This window comes from Vanellus vanellus, assembly GCF_965231255.1.
Source record: "Vanellus vanellus genome assembly, chromosome: 24".
Taxonomy (NCBI): Eukaryota; Metazoa; Chordata; class Aves; order Charadriiformes; family Charadriidae; genus Vanellus; species Vanellus vanellus.
Window position 1 is genome coordinate 6,444,598 of NC_138929.1, and position 22,585 is coordinate 6,467,182.

Below are 22,585 nucleotides of genomic sequence, written 5' to 3' on the forward strand. Positions count from 1 at the left end.
TGTGGGGACAGCAACTGTTTAGTTATGGTATGAAAAGGCACGGAGAAATCAAGAAGAGGTCTCCTCTTGTGGGACTGAGGCTAAATCCATTGCTGATCAATGATGCGGTATGGACAGCTGTTCCCTGTGGGACCCCGCTGACAATCTTTCTACCATTCCCAGGGTGCTGCCTTCCCTCTTCCGTACAAAATACAAGCAGGGCCATGGCGGGTGCTTCATCCCAAAGGATGCCACCTCTCTCTGGCAAGGAAGACAGAGTTACCATGTGGGCAGAAAACCCTGGGAAGAAGGGAGTACAGCTCAGTGTCCCGGGAAGTTCTGGATGGAGAGGGCGAGGCAGTGCCTGGGATTGGTGTCATCACGCAGGAGAAAAGCTGCGCTGCTCGGCATGGTGCTCTGACACAGATGCTGCCCTGTCTCTGGCCATGTTCTGGGCGGCCAAAGAAGTCAACCAGGGAGCCTTTTGCCCTGCTGGAGATGGCTGTGAAGCTTGTGTCTCTGGCTGACTCCTTCGCCTCCTTCTGCCCGAGCACTGCAGTTCTAGTTCTGGGAACTCAAGGCAGGTTCCTACTGGCCTGTCCTGAGTGTGCAGCTGTTGAGGGACGCTAATTGTTCATCATGAATGATGACTTTTCAGTTCCCCGTGTTCTGCCAAGGACAGGTGCACAAGGAATGTAAACCAGAAGATACAGAGGTTCCAACTCTTGCCGCAAACTGCAAATCAACAAGACAAGAGCCTGCCTGCCTGGACACAGAAAAAGAATATAATCAGATGATAGAAGACCCCAGTCTAAAAAATCACCATTGGACTAAAAGATGTGTGGCCAGCGTGGGAAGGGTGTGTGAGAAGTGGGTGTATGGATCACAAGGCTGTATTTGCCCAGGGATTTAGTTGCTCAGAGTCCCTCCCCTTGGAGGCACACAGCCCAGGCTGTTCTTGCTGCTGTACCTTCCAATTAAATTAACTATTTTACGATGTCCAGCACCTGAGACTTTGCAGCGGGAAACCTACCTGTCGAGCCTCAAGAAGGAGCAAGCGTGCCTGGGAGTAAGGGTGAGTGTGGGTGGGTGTGTGTGCGACAGACACCATGAATGGTGTGTGAAAGCTTGAGTAGCACCTTCTCTTTTAACACATGCTCCCCTTGGGCAGCCTGGCCTGGAGTGTTACAGGAGGCAGCAGTTTACAAGCGGGTAGGAGTGCCTGCGAGGGGGTTCAGGGCCCTCATGACTGAGAGGATTTTGAAAGATCGAGCTGTTGCCCGGCTGCACCAGTTGGAAGCTCCCAGCGCTGGAAAAGCTGGTGGTGGCCCTGGGCAGCCCAGGGCCCAGCAGAGTTAGCAGCTTAATTCACTCAGTTTGGCCCAGCAAGTGCTTTAACCACGAGGTGATGTGTGTAAAAAGGCTCCCCGGGGCAGAGGTGTGGGATGCCAGGCAGCCCTCAGAGGGTTTTGCTCCACCCTTTGGGCTGAGGTGTGGAGGCGGCTTTGAGCTGGCAGAGGGAGGAGAACACTGGAGCTGGCAAGCTTCAGCTCCCGCTTCCTGGGAGCTCCCTGAGCACCTCGTTGAGTGGGGAGCGTGGCATGGTCCGGGGTTACCCGTCAGCCTTGGTGGGACTGGCAGAGGCTGGTGAGACACGGGTGTCAAGCTGGGGGGGAGCAGGGCCGTGGGCGGGTGGGACTGTCAGCACTGGCGGGGTAAGAGGGGAGTCCTGACCCTCTGGCAAAACCAGCCGCTGTCCTTTTGGGAGCGGGAAGGCTGCAGATGGTGCGTGGCAAAGGATGGGAGACGTGTTCTGAGCAATGGACGTGAAAGGGGGAAGAAGACTCCACACACGCCTTGTGCAGATAACACAAATCCTCCTATGTGCTCTGTCTACATGCATACGTAGAGAGACAGAGCTGTCTCTCAGCTGTGAGGAAACACACCACATCTGCACTCAGGAGCTACGCGTTTTCTAGCTGTGCTGGAGGAAACGCTGGCAGCCGCACTGGGGAGAGGCAAGATCCTGGCAAGACCTACAGGTAGGCTAAGCCAACACAAGGAGAGCTGAAATGCTGCAGCAGCACCGGCTTGTAGTTGGAAGCCACAAAGGCAGGTAGGTGAGGAATAACTCACCTTTCCTCCTCTGCTGACGGCGGGAAGGATTGAAACCAGAAAAGTCTGGAGATGTCACGGAGGAGCACATGGGCACGTGTGGAACAGGCTGTCACACAACCACGACCAGTGCTATCACTCCTGCCACAGGGAGAGGGGCCCTCCTGAAGCAAGAGCAGCCCAAGAGGCAGTACTCAAAGGTCCTGCTGGATGCAGAACATTCTCCCAGTGCCAACGCCACCAGCCCATGTGGCCGGGGAGATAAACTTGTCACTTGGGTAGTGGTTGGGCTCCCCATCATCAGCGAGGTGTGCTCAACGTCTCAGGACACCGTTTATATGCAGGGATGCAGCAGGACAGGCCCTGACGGCTGCTGACCCTGCAGGAGCCAGGGATGACATCCTCAGCTGCAAGGCACAGTGTCTTGAAAGGAGTGTACTGCCTGTGTCTCTCCCTCCCCTTCCTGCGGGGATGACGGACGATGGCTTTCCTTTGTGCCTGCAAGATCTCCCCAGAGCGACTCCATTCCCTGTGGCAGCCGCAGAGAGCATCCGGAGAGAGAAGGATCACACAGAAGCCCAAGCTGGTATGCAGCAGAACTTTAATGAGTTGGAAGAGGGCAAGGAGGTCCCCTGAGTGGGGGTCATGGAGCAGGGAGCACCAGGGGTAGCCAGGGGTCTTTGCCCCTTGGCCAGGGTGGAGTTCGCACCAGGTGTCTTTCTGCCTGCTGCCGAGAGGGAGAGGGGCAGTGGGTCCTTCCTCAGATGGGGCTTAGCAGGTGCTCGCAGCCCAGGGGAGCAGAAGGCAACAGAGCAAAGAGAGAAAGAAAAGGGAGTGAGAAACAGGCAAGTTGGACAAGGGCCATGTTTTCAGAGAGCCCAGGCGCGCCTCCTCCTGCCTTCCTTTGCAGCTGGAGCCGAGGATGCTCAGTCCCTCTGAGAGCGATGGCCAGGATCTCCGTGCTCAGTCCATTACCGTCTTGTGGGTTCGTGGGGTCCTTGTGTGGGGTCGCCTGCGGCAGCTTTAGCAGGGGAGGCATGTTCTCCCGCAGTAGCGGTTGGTAATGCAGGAGAGGTCACAGCAGGAAGAGTTGATGGGCACTCCCTGACAGCTGAGGATGCTGCCGACGGCAGCGGAGGTGGAGGATCCCACAACGGTGTTCTGCGGGAAGGAGCTGAGGATGGGTCCGGGCAGGGTCACCACCACGGGGGAGGGCTCGATGACAACGGTGGAGTTCTGGCACTGCCTGACACAGGGCTCGTTGCAGCTGTTGGCCAGCGGGGTCGGGCAGCAGGGCTGGCAGGGCAGGCAGGGCTGGCACTGGTTGTAGCAGGACATCTTGCGGGGCCGGAGGTGCACCTGGAGGAGAGGGCAGGGAGGAGCATGGGAGCGCGTCAGGAGCAGCCTTTGCGCCCACGCGCAGGGAGCCAAGGCAGGTGCTGGGCAGGGAGACCCACGCGCCCCTTTGCCTGACCCCCCGGGCACCGTGCAAAGAGAGACAGGCCCAGGAAAGCTCTTTCCTAGCCAAGAGCCCAAGAGGCCCCTCAGCCCAGCCCCAGCCCCTCTCCACGCCAGACCTTCTCCCCGCTTCCCCTCCCAGGACAGGCAGCCCCAAGCCCCGGTAGACGACACAGCGTCCAACTCACTTGCTTCCGAAGGAGAGGAAGGGTTGCAAAGCGGGTGAGAGAGTGAAGACCTGGGCTGGCTTTTATAGTGGGCCTGCACTGCCCCAGGTCCAGAGGAAGCCTCTGTGGAAGTAATAATTTTCTGAGAAGCTCATCTGAAATGCAAAGCATCCCAGCTAATGATACGGGCTGTGTTTTGGTTTCTTGCACGGCTGCCTTTTCATTTCCTTGTTTGGCCATCCCCACTCCCCCTGGAAGGCTGCTTTTCAGTGCTGTGGTGGGAGCCCAAGGATTCCTGGGACAGGAGCGCATGGGCGCCAGCAGAAGGTGAGTCCCAAGTGCCGGAGGGGTGGCATGCAGGCTGGGGACATTGTCCTGGGGCACTCTTCTGGGTTTGTTTGCGGCCCCGTTGGCAGGAAGAGCCCTGCTGCTCCCAGCCCTGCAACCCTCACCTGGATGCCAAAGGGTTCCCAAGAGGGAGGGACAATGTGTCACGCCTCCATTCTCCCACCCTCCAAGCTCTCTGTGATGGTCGCTGGCCTTTGCCTCCCAAGGCAGGTGGTCGGTGCTGCTCTTTTTCACTCTTCCTCAAATGCTGCTCGGGGGAGGCCTTTGTGTACCTGTTGGGCCTCCTCAGCTCTCTGGTCTACCTCTGGAGGTCCCCTGCCAACACCCACACCAACATCATCAGTGTGTCTGGAGCCTTCTCCTGCTTAGTGGTGCTCCAGCCCTGCCCTGCCAAGGGGCTTCTGCCTGAGCCCACAGTTGCTCATGTGTAGGCAGGGCTGCTGGCTTGCTTGCCCTTGCGTGCATCCTGGAGTGGCCTGATAGGAACTGCCATAGGCAGGAAGGAAACCTACCGTGAGGGTGGCCAAGCCCAGGAGATATTATTGCCCATGCAGCTTGTGGAGTCTCCGTCCTGGGAGATCTTCCTATGTGTGGAGAGGAGAAGCTGCTTTAGCAGCTGTTTGGCCCAGCTCTTCCTGCTTGACATCATTGCCTATGAGTGATCTGCGTCCGCGTGCCAGCCCCAGGGTCCATGGTGCCATGCTAGGGAAGGTCTGTGCCATTGCATTGGCACGCCTGAGGGCTGGTGCCACTCTCCCCTTGTTTGCAGCAGTGGCCCTCACCCTCTGTTTGACCAAGCAGAGTCCCAATGTCATTGAGTGCTGCTTCTGTGAGGTACGGCCCATGCTGGCCTGTGCGGACAGCTGCTGGGCTGGGGTGCTCCTTGTCTCCAACGGTGGCACCAATGCCCTGGTGTTCTTCCTGCCTTATTTGACCTCCTGTGGGGTGATGCACGTCTCCACCGGGGCAGCAGATACAAGAAGAGAGACACAAGGCACTTGCCACTTAGCTGTGGTTGTGTAGTTCTTTGGACCATGGTCCCCGATCTTCATCTGCCACACAACCAGCCTCTCCCAGGAGTGAAGAGAGTCAGTCTTCACTGGTGATGCTGCTGCCTCTCCTAAAGCCACTGATCTGGAGCCCAAAGAAACACACGGTGAGGGAAGCGGTAAGAAAGTGGGAAAGAGAGTGGTATTTTCCGGGCTGTGCAAGGATGTTGGAAAGCCTGGGAGCTTTCCAACTGGGATCAGTTTCTTTCTGGAGCATTGGAGGTGCGATGGAGAAGGAGAAGTTACAACAATAGAGGAGCAGGAAGCAGGGAAGGGAAGGGAAGGGAAGGGAAGGGAAGGGAAGGGAAGGGAAGGGAAGGGAAGGGAAGGGAAGGGAAGGGAAGGGAAGGGAAGGGAAGGGAAGGGAAGGGAAGGGAAGGGAAGGGAAGGGAAGGGAAGGGAAGGGAAGGGAAGGGAAGGGAAGGGAAGGGAAGGGAAGGGAAGGGAAGGGAAGGGAAGGGAAGGGAAGGGAAGGGAAGGGAAGGGAAGGGAAGGGAAGGGAAGGGAAGGGAAGGGAAGGGAAGGGAAGGGAAGGGAAGGGAAGGCAAGGCAAGGCAAGGCAAGGCAAGGCAAGGCAAGGCAAGGCAAGGCAAGGCAAGGCAAGGCAAGGTGGCGTGACGCAATGCAGGCCATGGCAAGGTGAGGCAAGGAAGGGCAATGCAGTGTGGAGATCTCTTTTATTGGTATCTTTCAGGAGTTGTTCTCTCTCCTCAGGGATCCCTTGGCTTTTCTTGACACAATGCCCATGTGGAACAGCCGTATGTGGAATTGCTCTGACAAGAAAAGTCATTGGCAGGCAGTACGTGCGATTGCCTTGATCGCAGTGTCCATGGCTTCTGTGGTGAACGAATGGCTCCTCTGCAGGTGTGAGGTGGCACAACCCCTGCTCGTGCTTCCTTAGGACTTGGTTGTTGGTAGGAGGGCTCTGTGCACTCTGTATGCTAGAGTCAGTGGGAGCGCTTGTAAAGCAAAGTCCTTCTCACTGCAAAGGACTGCTCAGAGCAGAAGAGATCTGTGAAGAGGCTTGCCAGCTGCTCTACAGAGACCGGACTGTGGTTGGAATCTCTGACATTTGCTCTGCGTTTTCCACAGCAGCCCCTCCACTTTGTGGGGACAGCAACTGTTTAGTTATGGTATGAAAAGGCACGGAGAAATCAAGAAGAGGTCTCCTCTTGTGGGACTGAGGCTAAATCCATTGCTGATCAATGATGCGGTATGGACAGCTGTTCCCTGTGGGACCCCGCTGACAATCTTTCTACCATTCCCAGGGTGCTGCCTTCCCTCTTCCGTACAAAATACAAGCAGGGCCATGGCGGGTGCTTCATCCCAAAGGATGCCACCTCTCTCTGGCAAGGAAGACAGAGTTACCATGTGGGCAGAAAACCCTGGGAAGAAGGGAGTACAGCTCAGTGTCCCGGGAAGTTCTGGATGGAGAGGGCGAGGCAGTGCCTGGGATTGGTGTCATCACGCAGGAGAAAAGCTGCGCTGCTCGGCATGGTGCTCTGACACAGATGCTGCCCTGTCTCTGGCCATGTTCTGGGCGGCCAAAGAAGTCAACCAGGGAGCCTTTTGCCCTGCTGGAGATGGCTGTGAAGCTTGTGTCTCTGGCTGACTCCTTCGCCTCCTTCTGCCCGAGCACTGCAGTTCTAGTTCTGGGAACTCAAGGCAGGTTCCTACTGGCCTGTCCTGAGTGTGCAGCTGTTGAGGGACGCTAATTGTTCATCATGAATGATGACTTTTCAGTTCCCCGTGTTCTGCCAAGGACAGGTGCACAAGGAATGTAAACCAGAAGATACAGAGGTTCCAACTCTTGCCGCAAACTGCAAATCAACAAGACAAGAGCCTGCCTGCCTGGACACAGAAAAAGAATATAATCAGATGATAGAAGACCCCAGTCTAAAAAATCACCATTGGACTAAAAGATGTGTGGCCAGCGTGGGAAGGGTGTGTGAGAAGTGGGTGTATGGATCACAAGGCTGTATTTGCCCAGGGATTTAGTTGCTCAGAGTCCCTCCCCTTGGAGGCACACAGCCCAGGCTGTTCTTGCTGCTGTACCTTCCAATTAAATTAACTATTTTACGATGTCCAGCACCTGAGACTTTGCAGCGGGAAACCTACCTGTCGAGCCTCAAGAAGGAGCAAGCGTGCCTGGGAGTAAGGGTGAGTGTGGGTGGGTGTGTGTGCGACAGACACCATGAATGGTGTGTGAAAGCTTGAGTAGCACCTTCTCTTTTAACACATGCTCCCCTTGGGCAGCCTGGCCTGGAGTGTTACAGGAGGCAGCAGTTTACAAGCGGGTAGGAGTGCCTGCGAGGGGGTTCAGGGCCCTCATGACTGAGAGGATTTTGAAAGATCGAGCTGTTGCCCGGCTGCACCAGTTGGAAGCTCCCAGCGCTGGAAAAGCTGGTGGTGGCCCTGGGCAGCCCAGGGCCCAGCAGAGTTAGCAGCTTAATTCACTCAGTTTGGCCCAGCAAGTGCTTTAACCACGAGGTGATGTGTGTAAAAAGGCTCCCCGGGGCAGAGGTGTGGGATGCCAGGCAGCCCTCAGAGGGTTTTGCTCCACCCTTTGGGCTGAGGTGTGGAGGCGGCTTTGAGCTGGCAGAGGGAGGAGAACACTGGAGCTGGCAAGCTTCAGCTCCCGCTTCCTGGGAGCTCCCTGAGCACCTCGTTGAGTGGGGAGCGTGGCATGGTCCGGGGTTACCCGTCAGCCTTGGTGGGACTGGCAGAGGCTGGTGAGACACGGGTGTCAAGCTGGGGGGGAGCAGGGCCGTGGGCGGGTGGGACTGTCAGCACTGGCGGGGTAAGAGGGGAGTCCTGACCCTCTGGCAAAACCAGCCGCTGTCCTTTTGGGAGCGGGAAGGCTGCAGATGGTGCGTGGCAAAGGATGGGAGACGTGTTCTGAGCAATGGACGTGAAAGGGGGAAGAAGACTCCACACACGCCTTGTGCAGATAACACAAATCCTCCTATGTGCTCTGTCTACATGCATACGTAGAGAGACAGAGCTGTCTCTCAGCTGTGAGGAAACACACCACATCTGCACTCAGGAGCTACGCGTTTTCTAGCTGTGCTGGAGGAAACGCTGGCAGCCACACTGGGGAGAGGCAAGATCCTGGCAAGACCTACAGGTAGGCTAAGCCAACACAAGGAGAGCTGAAATGCTGCAGCAGCACCGGCTTGTAGTTGGAAGCCACAAAGGCAGGTAGGTGAGGAATAACTCACCTTTCCTCCTCTGCTGACGGCGGGAAGGATTGAAACCAGAAAAGTCTGGAGATGTCACGGAGGAGCACATGGGCACGTGTGGAACAGGCTGTCACACAACCACGACCAGTGCTATCACTCCTGCCACAGGGAGAGGGGCCCTCCTGAAGCAAGAGCAGCCCAAGAGGCAGTACTCAAAGGTCCTGCTGGATGCAGAACATTCTCCCAGTGCCAACGCCACCAGCCCATGTGGCCGGGGAGATAAACTTGTCACTTGGGTAGTGGTTGGGCTCCCCATCATCAGCGAGGTGTGCTCAACGTCTCAGGACACCGTTTATATGCAGGGATGCAGCAGGACAGGCCCTGACGGCTGCTGACCCTGCAGGAGCCAGGGATGACATCCTCAGCTGCAAGGCACAGTGTCTTGAAAGGAGTGTACTGCCTGTGTCTCTCCCTCCCCTTCCTGCGGGGATGACGGACGATGGCTTTCCTTTGTGCCTGCAAGATCTCCCCAGAGCGACTCCATTCCCTGTGGCAGCCGCAGAGAGCATCCGGAGAGAGAAGGATCACACAGAAGCCCAAGCTGGTATGCAGCAGAACTTTAATGAGTTGGAAGAGGGCAAGGAGGTCCCCTGAGTGGGGGTCATGGAGCAGGGAGCACCAGGGGTAGCCAGGGGTCTTTGCCCCTTGGCCAGGGTGGAGTTCGCACCAGGTGTCTTTCTGCCTGCTGCCGAGAGGGAGAGGGGCAGTGGGTCCTTCCTCAGATGGGGCTTAGCAGGTGCTCGCAGCCCAGGGGAGCAGAAGGCAACAGAGCAAAGAGAGAAAGAAAAGGGAGTGAGAAACAGGCAAGTTGGACAAGGGCCATGTTTTCAGAGAGCCCAGGCGCGCCTCCTCCTGCCTTCCTTTGCAGCTGGAGCCGAGGATGCTCAGTCCCTCTGAGAGCGATGGCCAGGATCTCCGTGCTCAGTCCATTACCGTCTTGTGGGTTCGTGGGGTCCTTGTGTGGGGTCGCCTGCGGCAGCTTTAGCAGGGGAGGCATGTTCTCCCGCAGTAGCGGTTGGTAATGCAGGAGAGGTCACAGCAGGAAGAGTTGATGGGCACTCCCTGACAGCTGAGGATGCTGCCGACGGCAGCGGAGGTGGAGGATCCCACAACGGTGTTCTGCGGGAAGGAGCTGAGGATGGGTCCGGGCAGGGTCACCACCACGGGGGAGGGCTCGATGACAACGGTGGAGTTCTGGCACTGCCTGACACAGGGCTCGTTGCAGCTGTTGGCCAGCGGGGTCGGGCAGCAGGGCTGGCAGGGCAGGCAGGGCTGGCACTGGTTGTAGCAGGACATCTTGCGGGGCCGGAGGTGCACCTGGAGGAGAGGGCAGGGAGGAGCATGGGAGCGCGTCAGGAGCAGCCTTTGCGCCCACGCGCAGGGAGCCAAGGCAGGTGCTGGGCAGGGAGACCCACGCGCCCCTTTGCCTGACCCCCCGGGCACCGTGCAAAGAGAGACAGGCCCAGGAAAGCTCTTTCCTAGCCAAGAGCCCAAGAGGCCCCTCAGCCCAGCCCCAGCCCCTCTCCACGCCAGACCTTCTCCCCGCTTCCCCTCCCAGGACAGGCAGCCCCAAGCCCCGGTAGACGACACAGCGTCCAACTCACTTGCTTCCGAAGGAGAGGAAGGGTTGCAAAGCGGGTGAGAGAGTGAAGACCTGGGCTGGCTTTTATAGTGGGCCTGCACTGCCCCAGGTCCAGAGGAAGCCTCTGTGGAAGTAATAATTTTCTGAGAAGCTCATCTGAAATGCAAAGCATCCCAGCTAATGATACGGGCTGTGTTTTGGTTTCTTGCACGGCTGCCTTTTCATTTCCTTGTTTGGCCATCCCCACTCCCCCTGGAAGGCTGCTTTTCAGTGCTGTGGTGGGAGCCCAAGGATTCCTGGGACAGGAGCGCATGGGCGCCAGCAGAAGGTGAGTCCCAAGTGCCGGAGGGGTGGCATGCAGGCTGGGGACATTGTCCTGGGGCACTCTTCTGGGTTTGTTTGCGGCCCCGTTGGCAGGAAGAGCCCTGCTGCTCCCAGCCCTGCAACCCTCACCTGGATGCCAAAGGGTTCCCAAGAGGGAGGGACAATGTGTCACGCCTCCATTCTCCCACCCTCCAAGCTCTCTGTGATGGTCGCTGGCCTTTGCCTCCCAAGGCAGGTGGTCGGTGCTGCTCTTTTTCACTCTTCCTCAAATGCTGCTCGGGGGAGGCCTTTGTGTACCTGTTGGGCCTCCTCAGCTCTCTGGTCTACCTCTGGAGGTCCCCTGCCAACACCCACACCAACATCATCAGTGTGTCTGGAGCCTTCTCCTGCTTAGTGGTGCTCCAGCCCTGCCCTGCCAAGGGGCTTCTGCCTGAGCCCACAGTTGCTCATGTGTAGGCAGGGCTGCTGGCTTGCTTGCCCTTGCGTGCATCCTGGAGTGGCCTGATAGGAACTGCCATAGGCAGGAAGGAAACCTACCGTGAGGGTGGCCAAGCCCAGGAGATATTATTGCCCATGCAGCTTGTGGAGTCTCCGTCCTGGGAGATCTTCCTATGTGTGGAGAGGAGAAGCTGCTTTAGCAGCTGTTTGGCCCAGCTCTTCCTGCTTGACATCATTGCCTATGAGTGATCTGCGTCCGCGTGCCAGCCCCAGGGTCCATGGTGCCATGCTAGGGAAGGTCTGTGCCATTGCATTGGCACGCCTGAGGGCTGGTGCCACTCTCCCCTTGTTTGCAGCAGTGGCCCTCACCCTCTGTTTGACCAAGCAGAGTCCCAATGTCATTGAGTGCTGCTTCTGTGAGGTACGGCCCATGCTGGCCTGTGCGGACAGCTGCTGGACTGGGGTGCTCCTTGTCTCCAACGGTGGCACCAATGCCCTGGTGTTCTTCCTGCCTTATTTGACCTCCTGTGGGGTGATGCACGTCTCCACCGGGGCAGCAGATACAAGAAGAGAGACACAAGGCACTTGCCACTTAGCTGTGGTTGTGTAGTTCTTTGGACCATGGTCCCCGATCTTCATCTGCCACACAACCAGCCTCTCCCAGGAGTGAAGAGAGTCAGTCTTCACTGGTGATGCTGCTGCCTCTCCTAAAGCCACTGATCTGGAGCCCAAAGAAACACACGGTGAGGGAAGCGGTAAGAAAGTGGGAAAGAGAGTGGTATTTTCCGGGCTGTGCAAGGATGTTGGAAAGCCTGGGAGCTTTCCAACTGGGATCAGTTTCTTTCTGGAGCATTGGAGGTGCGATGGAGAAGGAGAAGTTACAACAATAGAGGAGCAGGAAGCAGGGAAGGGAAGGGAAGGGAAGGGAAGGGAAGGGAAGGGAAGGGAAGGGAAGGGAAGGGAAGGGAAGGGAAGGGAAGGGAAGGGAAGGGAAGGGAAGGGAAGGGAAGGGAAGGGAAGGGAAGGGAAGGGAAGGGAAGGGAAGGGAAGGGAAGGGAAGGGAAGGGAAGGGAAGGGAAGGGAAGGGAAGGGAAGGGAAGGGAAGGGAAGGGAAGGGAAGGGAAGGGAAGGGAAGGGAAGGGAAGGGAAGGGAAGGGAAGGGAAGGGAAGGGAAGGGAAAGCAAGGCAAGGCAAGGCAAGGCAAGGCAAGGCAAGGCAAGGCAAGGCAAGGCAAGGCAAGGCAAGGTGGCGTGACGCAATGCAGGCCATGGCAAGGTGAGGCAAGGAAGGGCAATGCAGTGTGGAGATCTCTTTTATTGGTATCTTTCAGGAGTTGTTCTCTCTCCTCAGGGATCCCTTGGCTTTTCTTGACACAATGCCCATGTGGAACAGCCGTATGTGGAATTGCTCTGACAAGAAAAGTCATTGGCAGGCAGTACGTGCGATTGCCTTGATCGCAGTGTCCATGGCTTCTGTGGTGAACGAATGGCTCCTCTGCAGGTGTGAGGTGGCACAACCCCTGCTCGTGCTTCCTTAGGACTTGGTTGTTGGTAGGAGGGCTCTGTGCACTCTGTATGCTAGAGTCAGTGGGAGCGCTTGTAAAGCAAAGTCCTTCTCACTGCAAAGGACTGCTCAGAGCAGAAGAGATCTGTGAAGAGGCTTGCCAGCTGCTCTACAGAGACCGGACTGTGGTTGGAATCTCTGACATTTGCTCTGCGTTTTCCACAGCAGCCCCTCCACTTTGTGGGGACAGCAACTGTTTAGTTATGGTATGAAAAGGCACGGAGAAATCAAGAAGAGGTCTCCTCTTGTGGGACTGAGGCTAAATCCATTGCTGATCAATGATGCGGTATGGACAGCTGTTCCCTGTGGGACCCCGCTGACAATCTTTCTACCATTCCCAGGGTGCTGCCTTCCCTCTTCCGTACAAAATACAAGCAGGGCCATGGCGGGTGCTTCATCCCAAAGGATGCCACCTCTCTCTGGCAAGGAAGACAGAGTTACCATGTGGGCAGAAAACCCTGGGAAGAAGGGAGTACAGCTCAGTGTCCCGGGAAGTTCTGGATGGAGAGGGCGAGGCAGTGCCTGGGATTGGTGTCATCACGCAGGAGAAAAGCTGCGCTGCTCGGCATGGTGCTCTGACACAGATGCTGCCCTGTCTCTGGCCATGTTCTGGGCGGCCAAAGAAGTCAACCAGGGAGCCTTTTGCCCTGCTGGAGATGGCTGTGAAGCTTGTGTCTCTGGCTGACTCCTTCGCCTCCTTCTGCCCGAGCACTGCAGTTCTAGTTCTGGGAACTCAAGGCAGGTTCCTACTGGCCTGTCCTGAGTGTGCAGCTGTTGAGGGACGCTAATTGTTCATCATGAATGATGACTTTTCAGTTCCCCGTGTTCTGCCAAGGACAGGTGCACAAGGAATGTAAACCAGAAGATACAGAGGTTCCAACTCTTGCCGCAAACTGCAAATCAACAAGACAAGAGCCTGCCTGCCTGGACACAGAAAAAGAATATAATCAGATGATAGAAGACCCCAGTCTAAAAAATCACCATTGGACTAAAAGATGTGTGGCCAGCGTGGGAAGGGTGTGTGAGAAGTGGGTGTATGGATCACAAGGCTGTATTTGCCCAGGGATTTAGTTGCTCAGAGTCCCTCCCCTTGGAGGCACACAGCCCAGGCTGTTCTTGCTGCTGTACCTTCCAATTAAATTAACTATTTTACGATGTCCAGCACCTGAGACTTTGCAGCGGGAAACCTACCTGTCGAGCCTCAAGAAGGAGCAAGCGTGCCTGGGAGTAAGGGTGAGTGTGGGTGGGTGTGTGTGCGACAGACACCATGAATGGTGTGTGAAAGCTTGAGTAGCACCTTCTCTTTTAACACATGCTCCCCTTGGGCAGCCTGGCCTGGAGTGTTACAGGAGGCAGCAGTTTACAAGCGGGTAGGAGTGCCTGCGAGGGGGTTCAGGGCCCTCATGACTGAGAGGATTTTGAAAGATCGAGCTGTTGCCCGGCTGCACCAGTTGGAAGCTCCCAGCGCTGGAAAAGCTGGTGGTGGCCCTGGGCAGCCCAGGGCCCAGCAGAGTTAGCAGCTTAATTCACTCAGTTTGGCCCAGCAAGTGCTTTAACCACGAGGTGATGTGTGTAAAAAGGCTCCCCGGGGCAGAGGTGTGGGATGCCAGGCAGCCCTCAGAGGGTTTTGCTCCACCCTTTGGGCTGAGGTGTGGAGGCGGCTTTGAGCTGGCAGAGGGAGGAGAACACTGGAGCTGGCAAGCTTCAGCTCCCGCTTCCTGGGAGCTCCCTGAGCACCTCGTTGAGTGGGGAGCGTGGCATGGTCCGGGGTTACCCGTCAGCCTTGGTGGGACTGGCAGAGGCTGGTGAGACACGGGTGTCAAGCTGGGGGGGAGCAGGGCCGTGGGCGGGTGGGACTGTCAGCACTGGCGGGGTAAGAGGGGAGTCCTGACCCTCTGGCAAAACCAGCCGCTGTCCTTTTGGGAGCGGGAAGGCTGCAGATGGTGCGTGGCAAAGGATGGGAGACGTGTTCTGAGCAATGGACGTGAAAGGGGGAAGAAGACTCCACACACGCCTTGTGCAGATAACACAAATCCTCCTATGTGCTCTGTCTACATGCATACGTAGAGAGACAGAGCTGTCTCTCAGCTGTGAGGAAACACACCACATCTGCACTCAGGAGCTACGCGTTTTCTAGCTGTGCTGGAGGAAACGCTGGCAGCCACACTGGGGAGAGGCAAGATCCTGGCAAGACCTACAGGTAGGCTAAGCCAACACAAGGAGAGCTGAAATGCTGCAGCAGCACCGGCTTGTAGTTGGAAGCCACAAAGGCAGGTAGGTGAGGAATAACTCACCTTTCCTCCTCTGCTGACGGCGGGAAGGATTGAAACCAGAAAAGTCTGGAGATGTCACGGAGGAGCACATGGGCACGTGTGGAACAGGCTGTCACACAACCACGACCAGTGCTATCACTCCTGCCACAGGGAGAGGGGCCCTCCTGAAGCAAGAGCAGCCCAAGAGGCAGTACTCAAAGGTCCTGCTGGATGCAGAACATTCTCCCAGTGCCAACGCCACCAGCCCATGTGGCCGGGGAGATAAACTTGTCACTTGGGTAGTGGTTGGGCTCCCCATCATCAGCGAGGTGTGCTCAACGTCTCAGGACACCGTTTATATGCAGGGATGCAGCAGGACAGGCCCTGACGGCTGCTGACCCTGCAGGAGCCAGGGATGACATCCTCAGCTGCAAGGCACAGTGTCTTGAAAGGAGTGTACTGCCTGTGTCTCTCCCTCCCCTTCCTGCGGGGATGACGGACGATGGCTTTCCTTTGTGCCTGCAAGATCTCCCCAGAGCGACTCCATTCCCTGTGGCAGCCGCAGAGAGCATCCGGAGAGAGAAGGATCACACAGAAGCCCAAGCTGGTATGCAGCAGAACTTTAATGAGTTGGAAGAGGGCAAGGAGGTCCCCTGAGTGGGGGTCATGGAGCAGGGAGCACCAGGGGTAGCCAGGGGTCTTTGCCCCTTGGCCAGGGTGGAGTTCGCACCAGGTGTCTTTCTGCCTGCTGCCGAGAGGGAGAGGGGCAGTGGGTCCTTCCTCAGATGGGGCTTAGCAGGTGCTCGCAGCCCAGGGGAGCAGAAGGCAACAGAGCAAAGAGAGAAAGAAAAGGGAGTGAGAAACAGGCAAGTTGGACAAGGGCCATGTTTTCAGAGAGCCCAGGCGCGCCTCCTCCTGCCTTCCTTTGCAGCTGGAGCCGAGGATGCTCAGTCCCTCTGAGAGCGATGGCCAGGATCTCCGTGCTCAGTCCATTACCGTCTTGTGGGTTCGTGGGGTCCTTGTGTGGGGTCGCCTGCGGCAGCTTTAGCAGGGGAGGCATGTTCTCCCGCAGTAGCGGTTGGTAATGCAGGAGAGGTCACAGCAGGAAGAGTTGATGGGCACTCCCTGACAGCTGAGGATGCTGCCGACGGCAGCGGAGGTGGAGGATCCCACAACGGTGTTCTGCGGGAAGGAGCTGAGGATGGGTCCGGGCAGGGTCACCACCACGGGGGAGGGCTCGATGACAACGGTGGAGTTCTGGCACTGCCTGACACAGGGCTCGTTGCAGCTGTTGGCCAGCGGGGTCGGGCAGCAGGGCTGGCAGGGCAGGCAGGGCTGGCACTGGTTGTAGCAGGACATCTTGCGGGGCCGGAGGTGCACCTGGAGGAGAGGGCAGGGAGGAGCATGGGAGCGCGTCAGGAGCAGCCTTTGCGCCCACGCGCAGGGAGCCAAGGCAGGTGCTGGGCAGGGAGACCCACGCGCCCCTTTGCCTGACCCCCCGGGCACCGTGCAAAGAGAGACAGGCCCAGGAAAGCTCTTTCCTAGCCAAGAGCCCAAGAGGCCCCTCAGCCCAGCCCCAGCCCCTCTCCACGCCAGACCTTCTCCCCGCTTCCCCTCCCAGGACGGGCAGCCCCAAGCCCCGGTAGACGACACAGCGTCCAACTCACTTGCTTCCGAAGGAGAGGAAGGGTTGCAAAGCGGGTGAGAGAGTGAAGACCTGGGCTGGCTTTTATAGTGGGCCTGCACTGCCCCAGGTCCAGAGGAAGCCTCTGTGGAAGTAATAATTTTCTGAGAAGCTCATCTGAAATGCAAAGCATCCCAGCTAATGATACGGGCTGTGTTTTGGTTTCTTGCACGGCTGCCTTTTCATTTCCTTGTTTGGCCATCCCCACTCCCCCTGGAAGGCTGTTTTTCAGTGCTGTGGTGGGAGCCCAAGGATTCCTGGGACAGGAGCGCATGGGCGCCAGCAGAAGGTGAGTCCCAAGTGCCGGAGGGGTGGCATGCAGGCTGGGGACATTGTCCTGGGGCACTCTTCTGGGTTTGTTTGCGGCCCCGTTGGCAGGAAGAGCCCTGCTGCTCCCAGCCCTGCAACCCTCACCTGGATGCCAAAGGGTTCCCAAGAGGGAGGGACAATGTGTCACGCCTCCATTCTCCCACCCTCCAAGCTCTCTGTGATGGTCGCTGGCCTTTGCCTCCCAAGGCAGGTGGTCGGCACTGCTCTTTTTCACTCTTCCTCAAATGCTGCTCGGGGGAGGCCTTTGTGTACCTGTTGGGCCTCCTCAGCTCTCTGGTCTACCTCTGGAGGTCCCCTGCCAACACCCACACCAACATCATCAGTGTGTCTGGAGCCTTCTCCTGCTTAGTGGTGCTCCAGCCCTGCCCTGCCAAGGGGCTTCTGCCTGAGCCCACAGTTGCTCATGTGTAGGCAGGGCTGCTGGCTTGCTTGCCCTTGCGTGCATCCTGGAGTGGCCTGATAGGAACTGCCATAGGCAGGAAGGAAACCTACCGTGAGGGTGGCCAAGCCCAGGAGATATTATTGCCCATGCAGCTTGTGGAGTCTCCGTCCTGGGAGATCTTCCTATATGTGGAGAGGAGAAGCTGCTTTGGCAGTTGTGTGGTCCAGCTCTTCCTGCTTGTCATCGTTGTCTATGAGTGATATGTGTCCATGTGTGAGACCCAGGGGTCCCTGGAGTCATGCCATGGAAGGTCTGAGACATTGTATGGGGAGGTCTGAGGGCTGGGGAAACTCCCCCTTTGTTGGCACCAGTGGCCCTCACCCTATGTTTGTCCAATCACAGCCCCAATATCACTGAGTTCTGTGAAGAACCGACTATGCTGGCCTGTGCTGCAAGCTGCTGGAGCGGGGTGCCCCTTGTCTCCAACAGTGGCACCAATTCCCTGTTGTGCTTCATGTCTTTCTTGAGCTACTGTGGGGTGATGCACGTCTCCACGAGGGCAGCAGATATGAGAAGAGAGACACAAGACATTTGCCGCTTTGCTATGGTTGTGCAGCTCTTAGGGCTGTGGTCCCCAATCTTCATCCTCCTCATGACTATACTCTCCCAGGAGAGAGGAGTGTCAGTCTTGACCAGTGCTGGTGCTGCATCTCCTCAAGGCACTGATATAGAGCCTGAATAAACACAAGGTGAGGGAGGTGGTAAGACAGTGGGGAAAAGAGTTGTATTTTCCAGGCTGTGCATGGATGTTGGAAGGACTGGGAGTGTCCAACTGGGGTTGCATCAGCTCACACCTACAGGGTAGCCATTCATTCACTACAGAAGCCATGTACACTGTGATCTATGCAATCACACATACTACCTGCCAATTGCTTTTTTCATCAGAGCAATTCACGGTATCACAGAATCATGGAATTTTCAGAGTTGGAAGGGACCTCTAGAGATCATCTAGTCCAACTCCCCTGCTAAAGCAGGATTGCCTAGAGCACATTACTCAGGACTGCATCCAGGCGGGTCTTGAAAATCTCCAGGGAAGGGGACTCCACAACCTCCCTGGGCAGCCTGTGCCAGTGCTCTGTCACCCTCACCGTAAAGAAGTTTTTCTGTGTATTTGTACAGAACTTCCTGTGTTCTAACTTGTGCCCATTGCCCCTCGTCCTGTCACTTGGAACCATTGAAAAGAGCCTGGCTCCATCCTCCTTCAACCCACCCTTTAGATACTTGTAAGTATTAATAAGGTCTCCCCTCAGCCTTCTCTTCTCCAGGCTAAAGAGTCCCAGCTCTCTCAGCCTTTCCTCATAAGGCAGATGCTCCAAGCCCTTAATCATCTTAGTTGCTCTTTGCTGGACTCGCTCCAGCAGTTCCCTGTCCGTCTTGAACTGGGGAGCCCAAAACTGGACACAGTATTCCAGTTGTGGCCTCACCAGTGCAGAGTAGAGGGGGAGAATGACCTCCTTCGACCTACTGGCCACACTCTTCCCTATGCAGCCCAGGATTCCATTGGCCTTTTTGGCAAAAAGGGCACATTGCTGGGCCATGGATAATTTACTACTAGGGCCCCCAGAACCTTCTCCTCAGAACTACTTCCCAGCAAGTCCACCCCTAACCTATACTGGTGCCTAGCATTCTTCCTCCCCAGCTGCAGGACCTTGCACTTGCTTTTGTTGAACCTCATTAGGTTCTTCTCTGCCCAGCTCTCCAGCCTGTCCAGGTCACACTGGATGGCAGCACGGCCCTGTCAGCCACCCCACCCAATTTGGTATCATCAGCAAACTTGCTGAGGATACACTCTGCCCCCTCTCCCAGGTCATTAATGAATATATTAAACAAGATTGGACCAAGTATTGACCCCTGGGGGACACCACTGGTTACAGGCCTCCAACTAGACTCTGTGCCGCTGATCACAACCTTCTGAGTTCTGTCTGCCGTCAGCAGAGGAGGAAAGGTGAGTTATTCCTCACCTACCTGCCTTTGTGGCTTCCAACTACAAGCCGGTGCTGCTGCAGCATTTCAGCTCTCCTTGTGTTGGCTTAGCCTACCTGTAGGTCTTGCCAGGATCTTGCCTCTCCCCAGTGTGGCTGCCAGCGTTTCCTCCAGCACAGCTAGAAAACGCGTAGCTCCTGAGTGCAGATGTGGTGTGTTTCCTCACAGCTGAGAGACAGCTCTGTCTCTCTACGTATGCATGTAGACAGAGCACATAGGAGGATTTGTGTTATCTGCACAAGGCGTGTGTGGAGTCTTCTTCCCCCTTTCACGTCCATTGCTCAGAACACGTCTCCCATCCTTTGCCACGCACCATCTGCAGCCTTCCCGCTCCCAAAAGGACAGCGGCTGGTTTTGCCAGAGGGTCAGGACTCCCCTCTTACCCCGCCAGTGCTGACAGTCCCACCCGCCCACGGCCCTGCTCCCCCCCAGCTTGACACCCGTGTCTCACCAGCCTCTGCCAGTCCCACCAAGGCTGACGGGTAACCCCGGACCATGCCACGCTCCCCACTCAACGAGGTGCTCAGGGAGCTCCCAGGAAGCGGGAGCTGAAGCTTGCCAGCTCCAGTGTTCTCCTCCCTCTGCCAGCTCAAAGCCGCCTCCACACCTCAGCCCAAAGGGTGGAGCAAAACCCTCTGAGGGCTGCCTGGCATCCCACACCTCTGCCCCGGGGAGCCTTTTTACACACATCACCTCGTGGTTAAAGCACTTGCTGGGCCAAACTGAGTGAATTAAGCTGCTAACTCTGCTGGGCCCTGGGCTGCCCAGGGCCACCACCAGCTTTTCCAGCGCTGGGAGCTTCCAACTGGTGCAGCCGGGCAACAGCTCGATCTTTCAAAATCCTCTCAGTCATGAGGGCCCTGAACCCCCTCGCAGGCACTCCTACCCGCTTGTAAACTGCTGCCTCCTGTAACACTCCAGGCCAGGCTGCCCAAGGGGAGCATGTGTTAAAAGAGAAGGTGCTACTCAAGCTTTCACACACCATTCATGGTGTCTGTCGCACACACACCCACCCACACTCACCCTTACTCCCAGGCACGCTTGCTCCTTCTTGAGGCTCGACAGGTAGGTTTCCCGCTGCAAAGTCTCAGGTGCTGGACATCGTAAAATAGTTAATTTAATTGGAAGGTACAGCAGCAAGAACAGCCTGGGCTGTGTGCCTCCAAGGGGAGGGACTCTGAGCAACTAAATCCCTGGGCAAATACAGCCTTGTGATCCATACACCCACTTCTCACACACCCTTCCCACGCTGGCCACACATCTTTTAGTCCAATGGTGATTTTTTAGACTGGGGTCTTCTATCATCTGATTATATTCTTTTTCTGTGTCCAGGCAGGCAGGCTCTTGTCTTGTTGATTTGCAGTTTGCGGCAAGAGTTGGAACCTCTGTATCTTCTGGTTTACATTCCTTGTGCACCTGTCCTTGGCAGAACACGGGGAACTGAAAAGTCATCATTCATGATGAACAATTAGCGTCCCTCAACAGCTGCACACTCAGGACAGGCCAGTAGGAACCTGCCTTGAGTTCCCAGAACTAGAACTGCAGTGCTCGGGCAGAAGGAGGCGAAGGAGTCAGCCAGAGACACAAGCTTCACAGCCATCTCCAGCAGGGCAAAAGGCTCCCTGGTTGACTTCTTTGGCCGCCCAGAACATGGCCAGAGACAGGGCAGCATCTGTGTCAGAGCACCATGCCGAGCAGCGCAGCTTTTCTCCTGCGTGATGACACCAATCCCAGGCACTGCCTCGCCCTCTCCATCCAGAACTTCCCGGGACACTGAGCTGTACTCCCTTCTTCCCAGGGTTTTCTGCCCACATGGTAACTCTGTCTTCCTTGCCAGAGAGAGGTGGCATCCTTTGGGATGAAGCACCCGCCATGGCCCTGCTTGTATTTTGTACGGAAGAGGGAAGGCAGCACCCTGGGAATGGTAGAAAGATTGTCAGCGGGGTCCCACAGGGAACAGCTGTCCATACCGCATCATTGATCAGCAATGGATTTAGCCTCAGTCCCACAAGAGGAGACCTCTTCTTGATTTCTCCGTGCCTTTTCATACCATAACTAAACAGTTGCTGTCCCCACAAAGTGGAGGGGCTGCTGTGGAAAACGCAGAGCAAATGTCAGAGATTCCAACCACAGTCCGGTCTCTGTAGAGCAGCTGGCAAGCCTCTTCACAGATCTCTTCTGCTCTGAGCAGTCCTTTGCAGTGAGAAGGACTTTGCTTTACAAGCGCTCCCACTGACTCTAGCATACAGAGTGCACAGAGCCCTCCTACCAACAACCAAGTCCTAAGGAAGCACGAGCAGGGGTTGTGCCACCTCACACCTGCAGAGGAGCCATTCGTTCACCACAGAAGCCATGGACACTGCGATCAAGGCAATCGCACGTACTGCCTGCCAATGACTTTTCTTGTCAGAGCAATTCCACATACGGCTGTTCCACATGGGCATTGTGTCAAGAAAAGCCAAGGGATCCCTGAGGAGAGAGAACAACTCCTGAAAGATACCAATAAAAGAGATCTCCACACTGCATTGCCCTTCCTTGCCTCACCTTGCCATGGCCTGCATTGCGTCACGCCACCTTGCCTTGCCTTGCCTTGCCTTGCCTTGCCTTGCCTTGCCTTGCCTTGCCTTGCCTTGCCTTGCCTTGCCTTGCCTTGCCTTGCTTTCCCTTCCCTTCCCTTCCCTTCCCTTCCCTTCCCTTCCCTTCCCTTCCCTTCCCTTCCCTTCCCTTCCCTTCCCTTCCCTTCCCTTCCCTTCCCTTCCCTTCCCTTCCCTTCCCTTCCCTTCCCTTCCCTTCCCTTCCCTTCCCTTCCCTTCCCTTCCCTTCCCTTCCCTTCCCTTCCCTTCCCTTCCCTTCCCTTCCCTTCCCTTCCCTTCCCTTCCCTTCCCTTCCCTTCCCTTCCCTTCCCTTCCCTTCCCTTCCCTTCCCTTCCCTTCCCTTCCCTTCCCTTCCCTTCCCTTCCCTTCCCTTCCCTTCCCTTCCCTTCCCTTCCCTTCCCTTCCCTTCCCTTCCCTTCCCTTCCCTTCCCTTCCCTTCCCTTCCCTTCCCTTCCCTTCCCTTCCCTTCCCTTCCCTTCCCTTCCCTTCCCTTCCCTTCCCTTCCCTTCCCTTCCCTTCCCTTCCCTTCCCTTCCCTTCCCTTCCCTTCCCTTCCCTTCCCTTCCCTTCCCTTCCCTTCCCTTCCCTTCCCTGCTTCCTGCTCCTCTATTGTTGTAACTTCTCCTTCTCCATCGCACCTCCAATGCTCCAGAAAGAAACTGATCCCAGTTGGAAAGCTCCCAGGCTTTCCAACATCCTTGCACAGCCCGGAAAATACCACTCTCTTTCCCACTTTCTTACCGCTTCCCTCACCGTGTGTTTCTTTGGGCTCCAGATCAGTGGCTTTAGGAGAGGCAGCAGCATCACCAGTGAAGACTGACTCTCTTCACTCCTGGGAGAGGCTGGTTGTGTGGCAGATGAAGATCGGGGACCATGGTCCAAAGAACTACACAACCACAGCTAAGTGGCAAGTGCCTTGTGTCTCTCTTCTTGTATCTGCTGCCCCGGTGGAGACGTGCATCACCCCACAGGAGGTCAAATAAGGCAGGAAGAACACCAGGGCATTGGTGCCACCGTTGGAGACAAGGAGCACCCC

At 56.6% G+C, this 22,585-nt stretch overlaps 1 protein-coding gene and 1 pseudogene across 2 annotated transcripts in view; both read right to left on the reverse strand.

Annotated features, from left to right (window-relative positions):
* The window catches only part of LOC309680974 (feather keratin 1-like), a 283,730-nt pseudogene that overhangs the window by 33,626 nt on the left and 227,519 nt on the right, over positions 1 to 22,585 (reverse strand). The gene's annotated exons all lie outside the window — the stretch shown is intronic.
* The window catches only part of LOC309681160 (uncharacterized protein), a gene marked incomplete at both ends in the record, with an annotated part of 195,815 nt that continues 182,569 nt past the window's right edge, over positions 9,340 to 22,585 (reverse strand). Inside the window, one exon of the mRNA XM_082494998.1 lies at positions 9,340 to 9,675. Within this exon, the coding sequence (XP_082351124.1) occupies positions 9,340 to 9,675 (336 nt within the window). The remainder of the gene's footprint in view (positions 9,676 to 22,585) is intronic.